At 41.4% G+C, this 19581-nt stretch overlaps 1 protein-coding gene across 1 annotated transcript in view; it reads right to left on the bottom strand.

Annotated features, from left to right (window-relative positions):
• The window catches only part of FBXW8 (F-box and WD repeat domain containing 8), a 202099-nt gene that overhangs the window by 57078 nt on the left and 125440 nt on the right, over nt 1-19581 (bottom strand). Inside the window, 1 exon segment of the mRNA XM_075324830.1 lies at nt 456-613. Within this exon segment, the coding sequence (XP_075180945.1) occupies nt 456-613 (158 nt within the window).

The following is a 19581-nucleotide window of genomic DNA, read 5'->3' as shown; positions in this document are numbered from 1 at the left end:
ACCCCGGGAACGATGAACAATTAAATTAAACGATATTATGAAACCTAGCGACCAGTACACGACTCACGATTTGTGAGCGATACTGCGTCGCTAGGAGGTGTCACACAGGCCGGCATCGCAAGCGATGCCGGATGTGCGTCACAAAAACAGTGACCCCGACGATCTATCGCACAATAGATCTTCTGGTGTAAAGCAGCCTTTAGATTCAGCTAAGAATTCAGCAAAGGTAAACCAAGGGCATCAGGAAGGGTAATCATACATGGAAAATGTTTAGTCCCCTGGTGCAGAGTCGCTTTAGTCTCACTAAAAACCGGTCAATTTGCCCCTTATCCAACCACTGTTAGTCGATGTAGGTACAGGCTGCTGCTCTAGTTACTGGTACAAAGCAGAAAATGGATCCTGAAATTTTTCAACAAAAATGAGTTATCGATTGGAAAAGCATGAAAATACCTTACCATTGTCATATGCTGCGACGGCCAAGGACTTGCTTATCTGTACAAATGAGACAAGGTGACTTGCTCCAGAATCTTCAGCTGCATGGGAGGTTTCAAGAAAAGATTCAGAAAGACTTGAAGTGCGTGTATCCCACAGACGAACATCTCCAGAGGTGTATCTAGTAAAAAGAAGAAATAAAAAGAAGATAAATATATATGTGTGAGGCAAAAGTGTACCTAAAGAAAAATACACAGTCTATATTGGCTACAGGCTGTGTGTACTTTTACATAGAATGTTTTCTTGTTCACTACTTCTAACATTGAAACTTACTTTAGCATAGTCTTCATTAAAAAAAACTGTCTGCTATTCCCTCAATTAGCTGCATAAATGTCATAAAGCCTTAAAGGGGTTGTCCAGTGTTTTGGATGAAGCATGTTTTCACTGTGTCCAAAATGCTGCGTTGTACAGTACAAGCAAAGTGGATTGGATTTCTAGAAATCCCATAGGAGAAGAAAAAAAATCCAGCTCCCGCAGTATTAGTATATAATGGCATTCCGGAATTCGTATATTAAATTTTTTTTTTTATTTCAACCATTAAAAAAGCATAAGCATCGTTGGCCTACGCATTTCAAGCAGTTTGCTCTTACTCATAGCATCCATAAAATAAAACAGTGTGTATTTATACCAAACAAGCACATCAGAAATAACCAATGAAAATCTGTCAAATATAATAAAGGGAACCTGTCCGGTCCAATATGCACCCAGGACCACAAGCAGTTCTGGGTGCATATTCCTAATCCCTGCCTAACTTTCCCTGTATACACTAGGATAAATAAAGAGATCTTTAGAAAAAGTATTTCTAAAGATCTTTTATCGAATGCCAATGAGGCTAGCGACTAGTCCCCTGGGCATTAGTTCCCCTGGCTAGTCGGCCCCATTAGCATGTTAGTATGCCCCTGTGAGCATGCTAACATACTAATGATTGCGCAGTGTCAGGGGATGATCTCACTCACCTCTCTGCTACCATCGCGTCCGGTGCTGAATTTCGGCTCAGTGCGCATGACCCCGGAGTTTGGTTCATGGGCACTGCTTCAGTTTGAAGCCAGGACGTGTGCACCCGGCTTCATAGTGCGCATGACCCAAACTCAATGGCACTGAACCGAAATCCAGCATCAGGCGGCGATGGCAGTGGAGAGGTGAGTGAGATCATCCTCTGACGCTGCGCATTCATTAGCATGTTAGCACGCCCACACCCACAGGGGTATACTAACATGCTAATGGGGGCGACTAACCAGGAGAACTAACGCCCAGGGGACTAGTGCCCTTGCTCATTAGCATACGGTAAAAGATCTTTAGAAATATTTTTTCTAAAGATCTCTTTATCTATGCTAGTGTATACAGGGACGTTTAGGCAGGGATTAGCACTATGTACCCAGAACTGCTCGTGGTTCTGGGTGCATATTGGACCGGACAGGTTCCCTTTAATTATAAAGCAGCTGAAGACATATGCTGCTACAGAATGCTAAAAACGCATTATAACCACAGTGATCATGCATATAGTGCGATATAATTGGTGCTTCAACAAAGCTATAATATAGCAGCATAGTGCTATCACATCAATCACCAATTTTAAGAACAAAGAAGAAAGAGAAAAAAAAAAACAACTTTTATCATCATCATTAAAAAAAAATTATCATATGCATATATACACATATATATATACATATATGTTAACTATACCAGATATTTTATCTGATCCTTGTTACTGTCCTAGTGATAACCCAGTACATCACATTCACATCAGCTGTTCATGACTTCATTAACTGCAATACGTCCCATTTAGTTTACCTGGTAACTTGCACTGAATGCCAATTGCAGTATATTGGGTCTACCATGCGTAAACTAAACGTTTGCGTGTCAGAACATATTAATGGTGCAAAATGTGATCCGAAAAAAAAAAACAAACATTCATTATCTGGATTATTCCGACATTTTTTGTAAGCACAAAAAATTTGCAGGTTTGTGGTATTGACAGAGTTGATCGGCCAAGCAGGATGGTGAATGGGTAACTCATCTACGAGCACGAGAAATTCATTGGATTTTTTTATATGGAGAGAAGATTTCCTTCTGGACAAACTATGAATCAGATTTGTTATATTACTATTATTATTATTATGAATAATAACAGATGATGTGATGTATTGGGGTATCAGTTGGATAGTAATAAAGATTATATCAGGTTGGATAAAATCTAAAGTATATTTAACATGTGTAAATATGCATATGATTACTTTTTTTTATGATGATAAAAGTTTTTTTTTTTGTTTTTTTCTCTTTCTTATTTGGTATATCAAAATTGATGATCATGATGTGAATCTGCTATGCTGTGTTATATTATCATCATAGTTATCATAGTATCATAGTTTTTTTATAGCTTTGTTGAAGCACCAATTATTTCGCACTATGATCAATGTGGTTATAGTGCATTTTTTTCTGTAGCAGCATGTGTCTTCAGCTGCTTTATTATTAATATAATTGACAGATTTTCATTGGTTATTTCTGATGTGCTTGTTTGGTATAAATACACGGTTTTATTTTTTGGATGCTATGGGTAAGAGCAAACTGCATGAAACGCGGAGGCCAGCGATTCTTATATTTTTGTAATGGTTGAAATGAAAAAAATGTTTTTAATATAAGAAGTTCAGAATGCCATTATATACTATTACTGCGGGAGCTGGATTTTTTTTCTTCTCCTCTTGAATACCTGTGTACCAGCTCAGCAACCTCCGTGCACCGCACCCTTGGCTGTACTATTGAAACACTTGATGGACTCGTGAGCGGACTGCCTTTTCTTTTCGTCTTAGGCTATGTGAGCACGTAACGTTCTGTCACTGCAGAAACTGCTGCAGCGATTTGAACAGCACACGTGCGCTTCAAATCGCTGCAGAAAGAGTCCGTAATGAAAAAAAAAGCCGATTCCATGCGCTCTGAGTGCAGCCCCTCCCATAGACAGAGCGGGGGCTGCATGCAGAGTGCATGAAAGAAGTGACATGTCACTTCTTAGAATGTGCGCTTCGAGCAGCAGCCGAAGCGCTGCACTCTAATACGCCACGTGCGTACGGCTCCTGCATAATCTTCATAGATTATGCTGGGGACGCAGGACGCATGCAGTTACGCTGCGGTGCAGATCGCAGCGTAACTGCATGCAAATACAGTGCGCACATAGCCTTATCCAGAAATCCCATGCCCACTGTGTGTGTACGGCCCACAGCATAAACAGACCTGTGGTGGGGCTTTCCGAGCCGCAGCATGTCAATTCTTTGCTGCGCAGTTGCAAGCATTCTCTGCAGGGAGACCACAAGTGAGAGACCACAGCACCCCGAACCCTGATTGTGGACATGAACAGCTGCGGTCTCCTGCGGAAGAGACTCGCGGCCCTGCAGGTCAGGACCTGCCACATCCAGGACACAGCAGGTCTTGATTGTGGGCATGTACCCTAAGGGGCACTTTGCACACTACAACATCGCAGGTGCGATGTCGGTGGGGTCAAACTGAAAGTGACGCACATCCGGCGTCGCAGTCGATATCGTAGTGTGTAAAGCCTTTTTGATACGATTAACGAGCGCAAAATCATCGTAATCGTATCATCGGTGTAGTGTCGGTAATTTCCATAATTTGGAAATGACCGATGTTACGATGTTGTTCCTCGTTCCAGCGGCATCACACATCGCTCTGTATGAAGCCACAGGAGCGAGGAACATCACCTTACCTGCATCCTGTGGCTCACGCCAGCTATGCGGAAGGAAGGAGGGTGGCGGGATGTTTACGTCCCGCTCATCTCCGCCCCTCCGCTTCTATTGGCCGCCTGCCATGTGACGTCGCTATCACGCCACACGACCCGCTCCCTTAATAAGGATGCGGGTCGCCGGCCAGAGCGATGTCGCAGGGCAGGTGAGTGCATGTGAAGCTGCCGTAGCGATAATGTTTGCTACGGCAGCTATCACCATGATATCGCAGCTGCGACGGGGGCGGGGACTATCGCGCTCGGCATCGCAAGCATCGGCTTGCGATGTCGTAGTGTGCAAAGTGCCCCTAAGAGTGTTTAGTTCAGGTCATATCACCCAAGGCCGATCCTGAAATCATGACCTGTACTGAATCTGTGAATGATGGATGTGTGAAACCAGCCCAAGTGTTACCAATAATGTACAAAATGGTTGCTCTTCGCATACATACTTGTAATCCAAAAACAGCATCCAGAGTTAAGGAATCTCAAATGTTGTCAGCTGATTAAAGGCTGTTTTTTTATAGTCTGTAGTCTGTCAGTATAAGACTTCATAAATGTGTCTGCAATCTTCTGAGGGACTTCAAGAAATGCAGCAGTATTTCTAAGTAGAGGTGCAGCTCTGTGATGTATCTAAGCTGCTAATGACCTGGAAAAATATCACTTCACTATGGATTTATGCTTGAACACCAACAAAAATATGTTGGCTATGCTTCCGTAATACTTTATATTCACACATCCATTTTTTATCAAAGCAGTTGTAAATCAGTCCACATTATATAATTAACCCCTTTACGCTGTCAATAATTTCAGAGTTTACATTTTCTCCTACCCGTCTTCCAAGAACCATAACTCTTTCTTTTATGTCTACGTAGACGTATGTATTAGGGCTAGCTTTTTGCGGAAAGAGTTGTACTTTGAAAAATGAGAAAACAAAAATTCCAAGTGCTTTGAAATTGTGAAAAAAAAAAACAAAAAAAAAAACCACAAACGGAATTCTGACTTTTTTTTGTGAATTGTTTTTATGGCGTACATTGTGTGATAAAATTGACCTGGCAATATGATTCTCCTCCTCAATACAATTACAGCGATGCCAAACAAGTCTTTTCTTTCTTATTTTAGTGGTGAAAAATAAATGATCAGGATTTAATTAAAGAAAAAAAATAATTAAAAAAAAAATTGGGGGATTGTGTTGCTCTTCTCTGAGAATTCTAACGGTTTAATTTTTCGGTAGATGGAGTTTTCTGAGGGCTTTTTTTGTTACAGGTCTAGATGAAGTTTTTAGTGATATTATTTTATGATATATATGACATTTTAATCCCTTCGATCAGCAATTGTTTTTTTGTTTTTTTTTCTGAATTGCAGTGACAACAAACCCACAATTTAAAAAATAAATTCTGTTATTGGTGTTTACCAATTGGGTTACTTATTTTTATATTTTGACAGTTCGTATCTTTCTGGATATAATACCACATGTGTACTTTTTTATTATCTTTATTTTTAATGGGGGGAAAAAAAACGGGTTTATTTGAATTTTTATGGGGGGTTTAGTTCATTTTTATTTTTTTTTACTTTTAACTGAATTTATTTGTCCCCTAAGGGGACTTAAACCTGCAATCGTCTGATAGCTTGTACTATGACAGCAATACCACAGTATTGTTGCATATAGTAAATATCACTGTCTTCCATGAAGTCCAGCCACAGGCAGTATTTCAAGAGAGCGCTGTTATGACAGGCACAACCCATTGACAGCCCCACAAAAACGTCATGGGAGAAACTCCTCACCCAGGAGGCATAGAGGTATGGCTAATTTCACCTCTAAGCTACCTGTATGCCCATATTAATAACTGAAAAAACTCAAAATGGTGACAGATTCCCTTCAATTACATTTCAGACTGAGGGAAGAGCAACTTGAAAACTTTCTCCTGCTTTGTAGCCTCCACTTTTTTTTCTTTTCTTTTCATTTTCAGAGTGCTAGGCAGCTACTTAGAAGAATCAAAGGCTGATGTTTTTTTGGCAAGTTTGGAGGAGGCTCGGTTTTTCTAAAGCTGTGAAAGTTGTATCCCCTGACCTTGCCTAACAATGATTGTAAACAAGCCATAACTCTAACAGGTCAATTAAAATCTGAAACCTTAGTCAAAGTTATCTGGGCACACAAATCGTCAAACGTGCCCAAACTTTTGCATTAGCCCATCTTCCTTTTTGTAACTTTTCAAATGTAAAAGATGAAAATATTTTTATTCACTTTTTTGTGCCTAAAATAAAAAGGAAATGTGTCATCTTTATCTTTATGCCTTTTAGAGATAATTTCATATACAACTTGCTTATCTATTCATAATAATAGCAATTTTGACCAGGGGTGCCCAAACTTTTACATGCCACTGTATATGTACGGAGGATATCAGTGAGCACTTAAAAGAAAAAGGTGGTCACATCAAATATTGCTTTGATTTCGATTTAGTTTTATTCATTCACTTTGAATGTTATTAATTGACTAGCTTTAGTACCAAACGTTGCTCAGCATAGTAACTAAAGGCTGCTTTACACGCTGCGACATCACTCAAGCGATCTCGTTGGGGTCACGGAATTTGTGACGCACATCCGGTCGCTTTAGCGCTGCCGTTGCGTGTGACACCTATGAGCGATTTTGCATCGTCTCAAAAACGTGCAAAATCACTCATCGGTGACATGGGGGTCCATTCTCGAATGTCGTTGCTGCTGCAGTAACGATGTAGTTCCTCGTTCCTGCGGTGTCACACGGAGCGATGTGTGCTGCCACAGGAACGAGGAACCTCTCCTTACCTGCCTCCCGCCCGCAATGCTGAAGGAAGGAGGTGGGCGGGATGTTCATCCTGCTCATCTCCTCCCCTCCGCTTCCATTGGGCGGTGGTTCAGTGATGCTGCTGTGACGCTGAACGAACCGCCCCCTTAGAAAGGAGGCGGTTCGCCGGTCACAGCTACGTCGCAGGGCAGGTAAGTAGTGTGATGGGTCCGCGCGATGTTGTGCGCCACAGTCAGTGATTTGCCCGTGTCGCACAACCGATGGGGGCGGGTACCCACGCTAGCAATATCGGTCACAATATCGCAGCGAGTAAAGCGGCCTTAAGTCTCTCTCTGTGTGTCTCTATTCCATTCTCCATCTCTCCCACTCTCTTCCTCTCTCCCACTTTCCCTCTCTCCCACTCTCTTCCACTATCCCTCTCTGTCTCCCACTCACCACCGAAATCATATTAACTGACACATAAGGTGTCTTATACTAAGAATGTCCTTCGTTGTCTACAGCAACCAATCAGTGCTCCTGTAGCAAAATAAAGGCAGAGCTGTGATTGCTTGATATAGGCCACCTGATAAATATCCAGGCTGTCAAAACAGCCAATATATTACCTCAAACGTCAAAACAGTAAGTAAGCAAATAAGTGTAACGCCCAGAGTTAAAATTTGCCCTCAAAACATAGTCTACGACGTTCCCTGAGTCACATGGGGTGTCTGTGCAAAATTTCTTGATTGTAAATGCGACGGTGCAGTGTCCTTTAGGCTCAGTGCCCACGCTGTGTAGTTTTGACGCGTATTTTCAGAAATCTGCAGCAAAATCTGCATGTCCATTGTGAAGCCAGCAAAGTCTATGAAAATTCAGAAGTGCTGTGCCCACACTGCTTTTTTTTCTCTTGAGTATTTGGTGCAGATTTGGTGCAGAAAAAAAGTAATCTGTACCAAATACGCAAGAGAAAGTACTCAATGAAGGCACAGCACTTCTGAATTCTCATAGACTTTACTAACTTCACAATGGATATGCAGATTTTGCTGCAGATTTCTGAAAATCTGCGTCAAAATCCCCAGCGTGAGCACTAGGCCTAAGTGGACATACATACACACATGCACTCGGCTTGATATGTTGGATAAAAATAAACTATTTTTGTAAGTATTCAAAGGCTGTGTGCCCACGTGTGTGCGCTCTGCACAGCAGCGTAACGTCACTGCATGTGCGCTTCAGAGCACAGCTGAAAAGCTCCGTTCTGAAGCTTCGGTGACTGCCGATTTCATACGCTCTGGATGCAGCCCCTCCCATAGACAGAGCGGGGGGCTGCATGCAAAGCGCATGAAAGAAGTGACATGTTGCTTGTTAGAACGCAGCGATTTGGCAGTAGCCGAAGCGCTGCATTCTAGTATGCCACGAGCGCATGGATTAGGTACAATCATCATAGATTGTGCTGGGGACGCAGGACGAAAGCAGTTATGCTGCAGTGCAATACGCAGAGTAACAGCATGAAAATACGCCACGTGGGCACATAGCATTACTTCGCAGCATTTTTGCACAGTATTGTATCCCACATAATAAGGCCGAACCACAAGCAGTTGTTTGTCTCCAACAGAGGCGAAGTTAAAATCTGAATTGTAGTGTGTCTGGAAAAGGATATGGACAGTTCAGTCCATGATGAAGACATTTAATATGTTGAACCGTGTTGTCTGAAGCTATTTAGCTTAAAAATAAACGCATCTTTCTGTCTGTCGGATACACGCATGATGGCTAATTTTAAACTTTGCAAAATAAAAGCTATGTTTTAAAGGGAACCTGTCAGGTCCAATATGCACCCAGAACCACGAGCAGTTCTGGGTGCATATTGCTAATCCCTGCATCTGATAACATAGATAAAGGGATCTTTAGAAAAAGTATTTCTAAAGATCTTTTATTGTATGCTAATGAGCACGGGGACTAGTCCGCTGGACCAACATTGCTTCCTTGCTAGTCGGCCCCATTAGCATGTTAGTATGCCCCTGTGGTTGTGCCATCATGCTAATGAATACGCAGCGTCAGAGGATGATCTCACTCACCTCTCCGCTGCCATCGCCGCCTGACGCTGGATTTTGGCTCAGTGAAGATGACCCTGGAGTTTCGGTCATGCGCACTATGAAGCTGGATGTACTCGTCTCTGCTTCAACCTGAAGTAGTGCGCATGACCAAAAATCTGGGGTCATGCGCACTGAGCTGAAATCCAGCGTCAGGCGGCGATGGCAGCGGAGAGGTGAGTGAGATCATCCTCTGACACTGCGTATTCATTAGCATGATAGCACGCCCACAGAGGCGTACTAACATGCTAATGGGCTAACTAGCAAGGGAAGCAACACCCTTGGGACTAGTCCCCGAGCTCATTAGCATACGATAAAAGATCTTTAGAAATACTTTTTCTAAAGATCTCATTATCTATGCTAGTGTATACAGGGACAGTTAGGCAGGGATTAGTAATATGTACCCAGAACTGCTTGTGGTTCTGTGCATATTGGACCTGACAAGTTCACTTTAAATATAAAGACAGTCACTGGAGTGATACGCTGGATGAAAATTTTCTTTTCTCTGATTTTACCGAGTGGGGTTCAAACCCACTTCCTCCATGTTGGATCCTTCAGAGTCTGCAGTCATCATACCAGACAAGTGATTGGGGTAAGCTGGCTATCTACTGTTCCTTTTTGTACAGTTTAGAAAAAAAAAATACATAGTATGTAGGGTTCACACAAGGCTTTTTGTAAATACGCCCCCCAAAAACTGAAATAAAAAGGCGTCCAAGCATTGTGAACGCTACGATATCAGTTTTACTCTACATGTAGCAAAACAGTCCAGCCTAAAATAGCCCTTTCTGTAGGTGTGCGCTCTGTACCAGTGTTACTACCTAGCTAAGCTCAGAGCTCTGCTTGATATTTTTTTATTAATTGCGACATTTTGAGTAAAATGATCGATATAAGTGATGGGATCACTCTGCGCTGTAAACAACATGAAGGCCAAGTTTCCGGTGACTCAGGGCGCACCTGGTTCAGTCCGACCCACTACGTTTTATTCTATACTAACAAAACAATTACTCATACAAGGCGCCAGGGCTGAGATGTGGCATGGCACCGGAGCTGACATTTTTTTTACGTGCCTCATTAGGAGACAGTTTGGTTGTGTTTGTGTACACACATAGCAGCTGAGGAGCTGTGTGACAGCTGAGGAGTATGGCGGCATAATCTGCCTAATGCATTTCCTGGAACCACTAGGTCACACTGGCAATGTCCCCTCAGGCGCCACGTTCCAAATCGAGATAAAGCTTGACCAACAAAGTACTGGTGAAGGGAAAATTTACAGAAAAACTTTCCATTCTATCTGCCATTCATCTGAGGAAAGACTGCAGCTGGATTGTGTACCTAATGAGGTGGCATTGACAAAGCAAATAGGAAGTGTCCAGAATAGGAGAAATGTAATGCCAGCTTTTAAGCCAGCCTGGCTAACATACAGACAGATATCATCCAGTACAAAGAGGTCCAGCGGTGGGAGAAAAATAGCCGCAATCTCCCTCCAGGGCCCCAGATGTCTTCATCGAGGTCTCATGCCAACCACAATCAAATGATGGAGAAATGGTGCTGACAGGCCGGCTAATTGTCAGCCGTTGGGCACTCAATTTTGGCCTCCACATTTTTAGCCATTTTAGTATTTACTGTTGACAACACCTTAAAAGGTACCATAAATAAATGTATATGTATAATAATCGTACATCAACATTAACAGCTATGAATTAATACAAGGAATAGTGCGTGTTCAGTACAATAACCCACATCGATCCTTATAGAGGATTTCTATAAGTCATTTCTATACCATGACTGTATGACACCAGAAAACAATTCTGACATATGGAGGTTTTCAGTATTATATCAATACAATCACAAGTATCCTTGAATTCTTTTTAAAATATACGTCATCTACATATTGAAAGACTGAAAAAGGTGCAATTAAGAAACGCAAACTGTCAATGTTAGATTCCTTCTTAATTTTTTACATTTTTTTTTTTTAAGGATTTTCATGACTTTATATAAGTAAAATAAGTTAAAGTGATGCATAATGATTAGTAATTAAATATTTTTCCTAAATGTAAATTTTTTTACATTTAGTGACATCAGGATGAGAAGCTACATTGACATTTTTTGAGTTTGCTTCTTACCAAATAAAATATTATTTAGTCAAAAAAAAATATAGATAATCAACAAATTTAGGAAATTCAAAAGGTGACAATCAATATGGTTGCACATATTGTTATTTGGTGGTGACGTTTACAACAATGGCTAATACAGCTCAGTAATATATATATAAGGCCCTGTGCGCACACTGCGATTTTACCCGAGGTGTTTTTTGCGTTTTTTCTGCAGAAAATTCTTGAGAAAATGGTTGTAACCTTTCTGCAGACATTCCCCAGCAAAACCTATGAAAAAAAAAATAGCTGTGCGCACGCTGCGTTTTTTTTCTCAAGAACATTCTTTCTGCAGAATTTCTTGAGAAAAAAATGAGCAAGTCACTTCTTTTCTGCAGTTACCTGCGGTTTTTGCCATAGATAATGGTAAAAAAAACGGAGGGACCGACCTGCGGAAAAAACGCATCGAAACCGCACAAAAACGTGGTAAAAACGTATGCGGTATTCGGTGCGTTATTGGTGCGCTTTTTGAACCCAAGTGCGCTAATCTTTCAGACTCAATAAATTTCTTGAGAAAAATCCTTCCTCTAGTGTGAACAGGGCTTAATAGTTGAATCTGCCAACTTTTTAAACTGAAAGTGAATTTACCACCAGGTTTTTTCCCACTAAATGTGAGATCAGGATAAAATAGTGGAAGAAACTCTGATGTATCAGATTCTGGGCTGCTTACTAAAGTTTTGATAAAATCATTGTTTTATCAGCAGGAGATTATCACTGGAGGACTAGTAAACTGGCTGCCAGGTAGTCCTCCATATTCATAAGGTCTGTATAACACCGTCCCCACCATTGATTGGCAGCTTTCTGTGTATCCTATATATGGGCGGCAAACTGACAATCAGTGGTGGTGGCCGGATTAAAAACAGCACTCAACTGCTAGATGTGAAGAGAAACAGTGATTTTATCAAAATGACAGCAAGTAGACCAGTAAATGACATCGCTGGAATCAGGATCTCTAATCCTACATAATACTGCTCAAAGATCACATAGCGAAAACCTGCTGACTGATGGAGGAGGCACCCGTCCAAGACCAGAGATACCTATTGGACCAGACCACTCCCTAGTTGCGTATAATAAAGCTGTTTTTTATGTTACACAGGGTGTCCTGGGCTCTTATATACAGTATTCTAGAATGCTGTATATAAGAGCTCACCGGTGGTGGCCACAGCTCATCAGAGAAAAACCTGGTGACAGCTTCCCTTTAACTGTTTTTATCACAGAAGCATAGACTCACAATGGCAATTCCGACTCGGATCAAATCGGACATGTCTCTCTTTCAGGACAGGCCACTCGGTTAAAAATAATACACAGACTTGTGAACAGACCAATAGACTATAATAGGGAGTGCGTCTATGAAAAACTGAGTATTAGAGCTCGCGGACACTACTGTATAACTCGGACGAGTGCGATCAGATGTTTTATTGGGTAACACTCAGACCAATGTAATACTATGGGGCAGTGTTGATCAGAGTAGCATGCTGCAACTTGAAGTGCAAATCTGATGGCAAACACATATTCAAATCTATGAGTACGTATAAATCATCAGACTGCACTCGGATGGCATCTGAGTGCAGTCCAATTTCCACAAATTCACAGAATGGAGAAGATGAAGAAATTTTGTGCTCCATCGACTCCTCACTGGTGCTATGATTCTCTTATCCGATAGAATCGAATCACACTATGCCAACACGGTGATCAGAGATTGATCAGAGTGTCCTTACAATAATCAATCTGATTCTCTCGCATGAGAAAATCAATATTCACATAACCCCATCCTAAAGGGGGCTTTACACGCTACGATATCGTTAATGTTTTATCGTCGGGGTCACGCCGTTAGTGACGCACATCCGGCGTCATTAACGATATCGCAGCATGTGACACTTTTGTGCAACCTAAAACGATCGCAAAAACGGCCAAAATCGTTTGCCGCGGAGAGGTCGTCCTAAAACCAAAAATCGTTTACCTCTCATTAGCGATGTTGTTCCTCGTTCCTGCGACAGCACACATCGCTGTGTGTGACACCGCAGGACTGAGGAACATCTCCTTACCTGCGTCCACCGGCTATGCGGAAGGAAGGAGGTGGGCGGGATGTTACGTCCTGCTCATCTCCGCCTCTCCACTTCTATTGGACGCCTGCCGTGTGACGTGGCTGTGACGCCGCACGACCTGCCCCCTTAGAAAAGAGGCGGATCGCCGGCCAGAGCGACGTCGCAGGGCAGGTAAGTCCGTGTGACGGGGGTGCGCGATTTTGTGCGTGACGGGCAGCGATATGCCCGTGTCGCACAAACGATGGGGGCGGGTACACACGCTAGCGATATTGGCAATGATATCGTAGCGTGTAAAGCCCCCTTTACACTTAAACACAAAACCAAAGACATTGGTTAAAGTTCTACTTCATGTACAGCAGATGAAAGGAGCAACGCACCAGTTTCAAATAAAAAGACAGCGACCCCTTTGATCTACAGGGGGTCAATCCAATCTGGTTTCCGTTTATTTTTAGAACAGAAAAAGTCAGGAATGCATAACTTTTTCTTATGTTCTAAACATAAATAACAAATGGAAAGCAGGCAGACCACATAAAAAATCAATGGGGCCTCAGGATATGCTAGGTCTGTTTATCTGTTCTGTCTAAATGGATCAGACATATGGAAAACATAAACAGAGCCTTAGAAATGTAAAGCATTTTAAAGAGAACCTGTCACTCACCTTGTAAAAATCCCTGAGCTCTCCTGATTCTGCCACTGTCACTCCATTAGGGTGCCCTCACACGAGCGTATAACTCGCATGAGTATCAGAACGCATCACCTGATGTGGCCGCACACTCTCCGGACAGGAGCATGTCAGCTGCATGGAAATACATGCAGCTGACCCGCTCCTGTCAGCGGAGAACCAGTCACACCGGGTGATGCGTTCCGATACTCATGCGAGTTATACGCTCGTGTGAGTCCAGCCTTACAGAGATAATCAAATTTGTTGGTTTAGGAGAGCAGTATGTGAAATCTCTTCTTATAATGCAACTAGGCATTTCTTCATTCTTCTCTGGGGGGGTGGGGGGTGCGTTTTCACCACTCGCTCTTAGACAATGACAATCACAGCTTGACAATGCACGAGCATGCTAGAGGAGCTGCATCTGGGAAGGAGAGCGTACCTCCTCTGAGAAGACTCGGAATACTACACAGGCAGAGATTTCACATACTGCGCTCCAAGAGCAATAAATGTGAATATCTCTGCAATGGAGCAACGCAGCACAATATGGAAGAGAGCAGTAGTTATTTTACTCAGTTTGAGCAAATGACCGTTTCTCTTTAAATTTACACATCTAAATTTTAATTTAAAGAGGACCTTTCACCTAATTTTTCATGATGAACTGGACACAGGATGATTCTGCTGAGAGAAATATATATTTTTTTTTATTTCCCCTCTCCGTTGCAGAGATATTATGGATTATGGTTGCAATCAAAGTACTTGGTACTTAATAACTTTTTGTTTCGTTCAAGTAAGTATTATCAGACAGTTTGTACTCTGAAATGCTAAAGCATGAAAACCATGAATGTAAGAATATAGGCTGCATTACTGCTAAAGGAAATCTAGGAAAAAATAAGATATTTAGCATACAAAAACTCTATTTTTTGTAATTTTATGTCATGTTCAGTTATGCACCTGTTCACATACAGTTTTGGGAGTGCAGTCAGATTTTTTTGTCTCGATTAATGGGGGTCATACCTTCTGACCGTGCACCCCTTCCCATTTGCCACAGATTATTTTATCCTATATAACAAGTTCCTACCTGCCCATACACAGGAGATTTTTAAACCCAGAGAGAAGCTTCAGTATAGAGTATGTACCCAGTTACGAGATACGCCGTGATGTGGCTACTGGGCAGATATACACATGGCCATTTTTGTATGCTAAATATCTCATTTTTTCTTACATTTCCTTTAGCAATAATGCATATCTATATTCTTACATTCATGGTGTTCATGCTTCAGCATTTCAGAGCGCAACTGTCTCTATTTTTTGTAATTTTATATCATGTTCAGTTATGCACTTGTTCACATTGCAGTTTTGGGAGTGCCATCAGGTTTTTTACATCATACAGGGAGAATAAGTAGTGGAACTTACTGCAAAAGTTCTGCACACGCCGCCTGCAGACTTGGCCACAAACTTTCACAAGTTGTTCACTTACAGTAGATTTCATTCTTTACAATAAAAAGAGTAAAATCATTGCCAAAAATGTACACCATATTGGCAAAATAATGTATAAATAGCCATTCAGAGAATTTAAAATTATTCAGCAATGCTGGACACTGTTTTGCAATGTGTTTTGGATATTTGGTGTAGAACTCCAACTAAAAGCTTAAAATAAATAAAGATATATATATATATATATACACACACTGTGTGCAGAATTATTAGGCAAATGAGTATTTTGATCACATGATACTCTTTATACATGTTGTCCTACTTCAAGCTGTATAGGCTTGAGCGCCAACTACCAATTAAGTAAATCAGGTAATGTGCATCTCTGTAATGAGGAGGGGTGTGCTGTAATGACATCAACACCCTATATAAGGTGTGCTTAATTATTACGCATCTTCCTTTACTTTGGCAAAATGGGTCAGAAGAGAGATTTGACGGGCTATGAAAAGTACAAAATTGTGAGATGTCTTGCAGAGGGATGCAGCAGTCTTGAAATTGCCAAACTTTTGAAGCGTGATCACCGAACAATCAAGCGTTTCATCGTAAATAGCCAACAGGGTCACAAGAAGCGTGTTGGGCAAAAAAGGCGCAAAATAACTGTCCATGAATTGAGGAAAATCAAGCGTGAAGCTGCCAAGATGCCATGAGTTTGGCCATATTTCAGAGCTGCAACGTTACTGGAATATCAAAAACCACAAGGTGTGCCATACTCAGGGACATGGCCAAGGTAAGGAAGGCTGAAAAACGACCACCTTTGAACAAGAAACATAAGATAAAATGTCAAGACTGGGCCAAGAAATATCTTAAGACTGATTTTTCAAAGGTTTTATGGACTGATGAAATGAGAGTGACTCTTGATGGGCCAGATGGATGGGCCAGAGGCTGGATCAGTAAAGGGCAGAGAGCTCCACTCCGACTCAGAGGCCAGCAAGGTGGAGGTGGGGTACTGGTATGGGCTGGTATCATCAAAGGTGAACTTGTGGGCCTTTTTCGGTTTGAGGATGGAGTGAAGCTCAACTCCCAGACCTACTGCCAGTTTCTGGAAGACAACTTTTTCAAGCAGTGGTACAGGAAAAAGTCGGTATCATTCAAGAAAAACATGATTTTCATGCAGGATAATGCTCCATCACATGCATCCAACTACTCCACAGCGTGGCTGGCCAGTAAAGGTCTAAAAGATGAGAAAATAATGACATGGCCCCCTTGTTCACCTGATCTGAACACCATAGAGAACCTGTGGTCCATCATAAAATGTGAGATCTACAGGAAGGAACACAGTACACCTCTCGGAACAGTGTCTGGGAGGCTGTGGTGGCTGCTGCACGCAATGTTGATCGTAAACGGATCAAGCAACTGACAATCTATGGATGGTAGGCTGTTGAGTGTCATCATAAAGAAAGGTGGCTATATTGGTCACTAATTTTTTGGGGTTTTGTTTTTGCATGTCAGAAATGTTTATTTCTAAATTTTGTGCAGTTATATTGGTTTACCTGGTGAAAATGAACAAGTGAGATGGGAATAAATTTGGTTTTTATTAAGTTGCCTAATAATTCTACACAGTAATAGTTACCTGCACAAACAGATATCCTCCTAAGATAGCCAAATGTAAAAAAAAAAACCACTCCAACTTCCAAAAATATTGAGGTTTGAATTTTTGAGTCTTTTGGGTTGATTGAGAACATAGTTGTTGATTGATAATAAAAAAAATCCTCTAAAATACATTTTGCCTAATAATTCTGCACACAGTGTATATATATATATATATATATATATATATATATATATATATATATATATATATATATATATATACAGTTAGGTCCAGAAATATTTGGACAGTGACACAATTTTCGCGAGTTGGCCTCTGCATGCCACCACATTGGATTTTAAATGAAACCTCTACAACAGAATTCAAGTGCAGATTGTAACGTTTAATTTGAAGGTTTGAACAAAAATATCTGATAGAAATTGTAGGAATTGTACACATTTCTTTACAAACACTCCACATTTTAGGAGGTCAAAAGTAATTGGACAAATAAACCAAACCCAAACAAAATATTTTTATTTTCAATATTTTGTTGCGAATCCTTTGGAGGCAATCACTGCCTTAAGTCTGGAACCCATGGACATCACCAAACGCTGGGTTTCCTCCTTCTTAATGCTTTGCCAGGCCTTTACAGCCGCAGCCTTCAGGTCTTGCTTGTTTGTGGGTCTTTCCATCTTAAGTCTGGATTTGAGCAAGTGAAATGCATGCTCAATTGGGTTAAGATCTGGTGATTGACTTGGCCATTGCAGAATGTTCCACTTTTTTGCACTCATGAACTCCTGGGTAGCTTTGGCTGTATGCTTGGGGTCATTGTCCATCTGTACTATGAAGCGCCGTCCGATCAACTTTGCGGCATTTGGCTGAATCTGGGCTGAAAGTATATCCCGGTACACTTCAGAATTCATCCGGCTACTCTTGTCTGCTGTTATGTCATCAATAAACACAAGTGACCCAGTGCCATTGAAAGCCATGCATGCCCATGCCATCACGTTGCCTCCACCATGTTTTACAGATGATGTGGTGTGCCTTGGATCATGTGCCGTTCCCTTTCTTCTCCAAACTTTTTTCTTCCCATCATTCTGGTACAGGTTGATCTTGGTCTCATCTGTCCATAGAATACTTTTCCAGAACTGAGCTGGCTTCATGAGGTGTTTTTCAGCAAATTTAACTCTGGCCTGTCTATTTTTGGAATTGATGAATGGTTTGCATCTAGATGTGAACCCTTTGTATTTACTTTCATGGAGTCTTCTCTTTACTGTTGACTTAGAGACAGATACACCTACTTCACTGAGAGTGTTCTGGACTTCAGTTGATGTTGTGAACGGGTTCTTCTTCACCAAAGAAAGTATGCGGCGATCATCCACCACTGTTGTCATCCGTGGACGCCCAGGCCTTTTTGAGTTCCCAAGCTCACCAGTCAATTCCTTTTTTCTCAGAATGTACCCGACTGTTGATTTTGCTATTCCAAGCATGTCTGCTATCTCTCTGATGGATTTTTTCTTTTTTTTCAGCCTCAGGATGTTCTGCTTCACCTTAATTGAGAGTTCCTTAGACCGCATGTTGTCTGGTCACAGCAACAGCTTCCCAAATGCAAAACCACACACCTGTAATCAACCCCAGACCTTTTAACTACTTCATTGATTACAGGTTAACGAGGGAGACGCCTTTAGAGTTAATTGCAGCCCTTAGAGTCCCTTGTCCAATTACTTTTGGTCCCTTGAAAAAGAGGAGGCTATGCATTACAGAGCTATGATTCCTAAACCCTTTCTCCAATTTGGATGTGAAAACTCTCATATTGCAGCTGGGAGTGTGCACTTTCAGCCCATATTATATATATAATTGTATTTCTGAACATGTTTTTGTAAACAGCTAAAATAACAAAACTTGTGTCACTGTCCAAATATTTCTGGGCCTAACTGTATATATATATATATATATATATATAATTAGTCAGAGAGTGAAAAATCCCTGGTGATCACCATCTGTCTAGAATGGCAATATGGATAATTAGCGCAGGTAGTTGAAAAGGGTTAAAAAACCCCAGGCTACATTGGGAGTAACACCAAGTCCAGACTGGTAGGGATCATGCTCTTTAATGGCGACATCAGAGAGAATACTCTTTCTTCAGGACAAAAATCAAAAACTGATTCTGATTTCTGTCCTGAAGAAGGAGTGTCATCTCTGACACGGGTTGCCAAATAAAGATCGCAAGCCTTATCAGCCTGGACTTGGTATTACTCCCATGGCAGCTTGTTTTTTTTAACCCATTCATCTACCTGCACTGTGGTACTCTGCTTTTACAGCAGTTGTGACTTTCACAACTAGTAAAGGTGAGCCTTCATATTCTATTGAGGTTTTGCTAAAATCTCGGATAAGACCCCAACTGTGTTTCTTTTGCCTCTCCAGTTTTTCTCCCTAGAATGGCAATGTAGACAGGGGTCCGATACTATATGGAATTACTCATTGGATAGTAACATTGGATGGAAAGTTATTGAGGTAAGTTGTGATGTCCCGTAAATAAAAGCAATTTCAATGGTTTCAAACAACGCACTTTGATGACCAGTCTCCGGCATTCCAGAATATCTGGTGTCAAGAGCCATGTTTTTTGTAACCTAATGGAATTTCTGCTA

Source organism: Anomaloglossus baeobatrachus, chromosome 1 (assembly GCF_048569485.1).
Source record: "Anomaloglossus baeobatrachus isolate aAnoBae1 chromosome 1, aAnoBae1.hap1, whole genome shotgun sequence".
Classification (NCBI taxonomy): domain Eukaryota; kingdom Metazoa; phylum Chordata; class Amphibia; order Anura; family Aromobatidae; genus Anomaloglossus; species Anomaloglossus baeobatrachus.
Note: the sequence above shows the minus strand (reverse complement) of the source record. Positions and strands in the feature narration are given on the sequence as shown.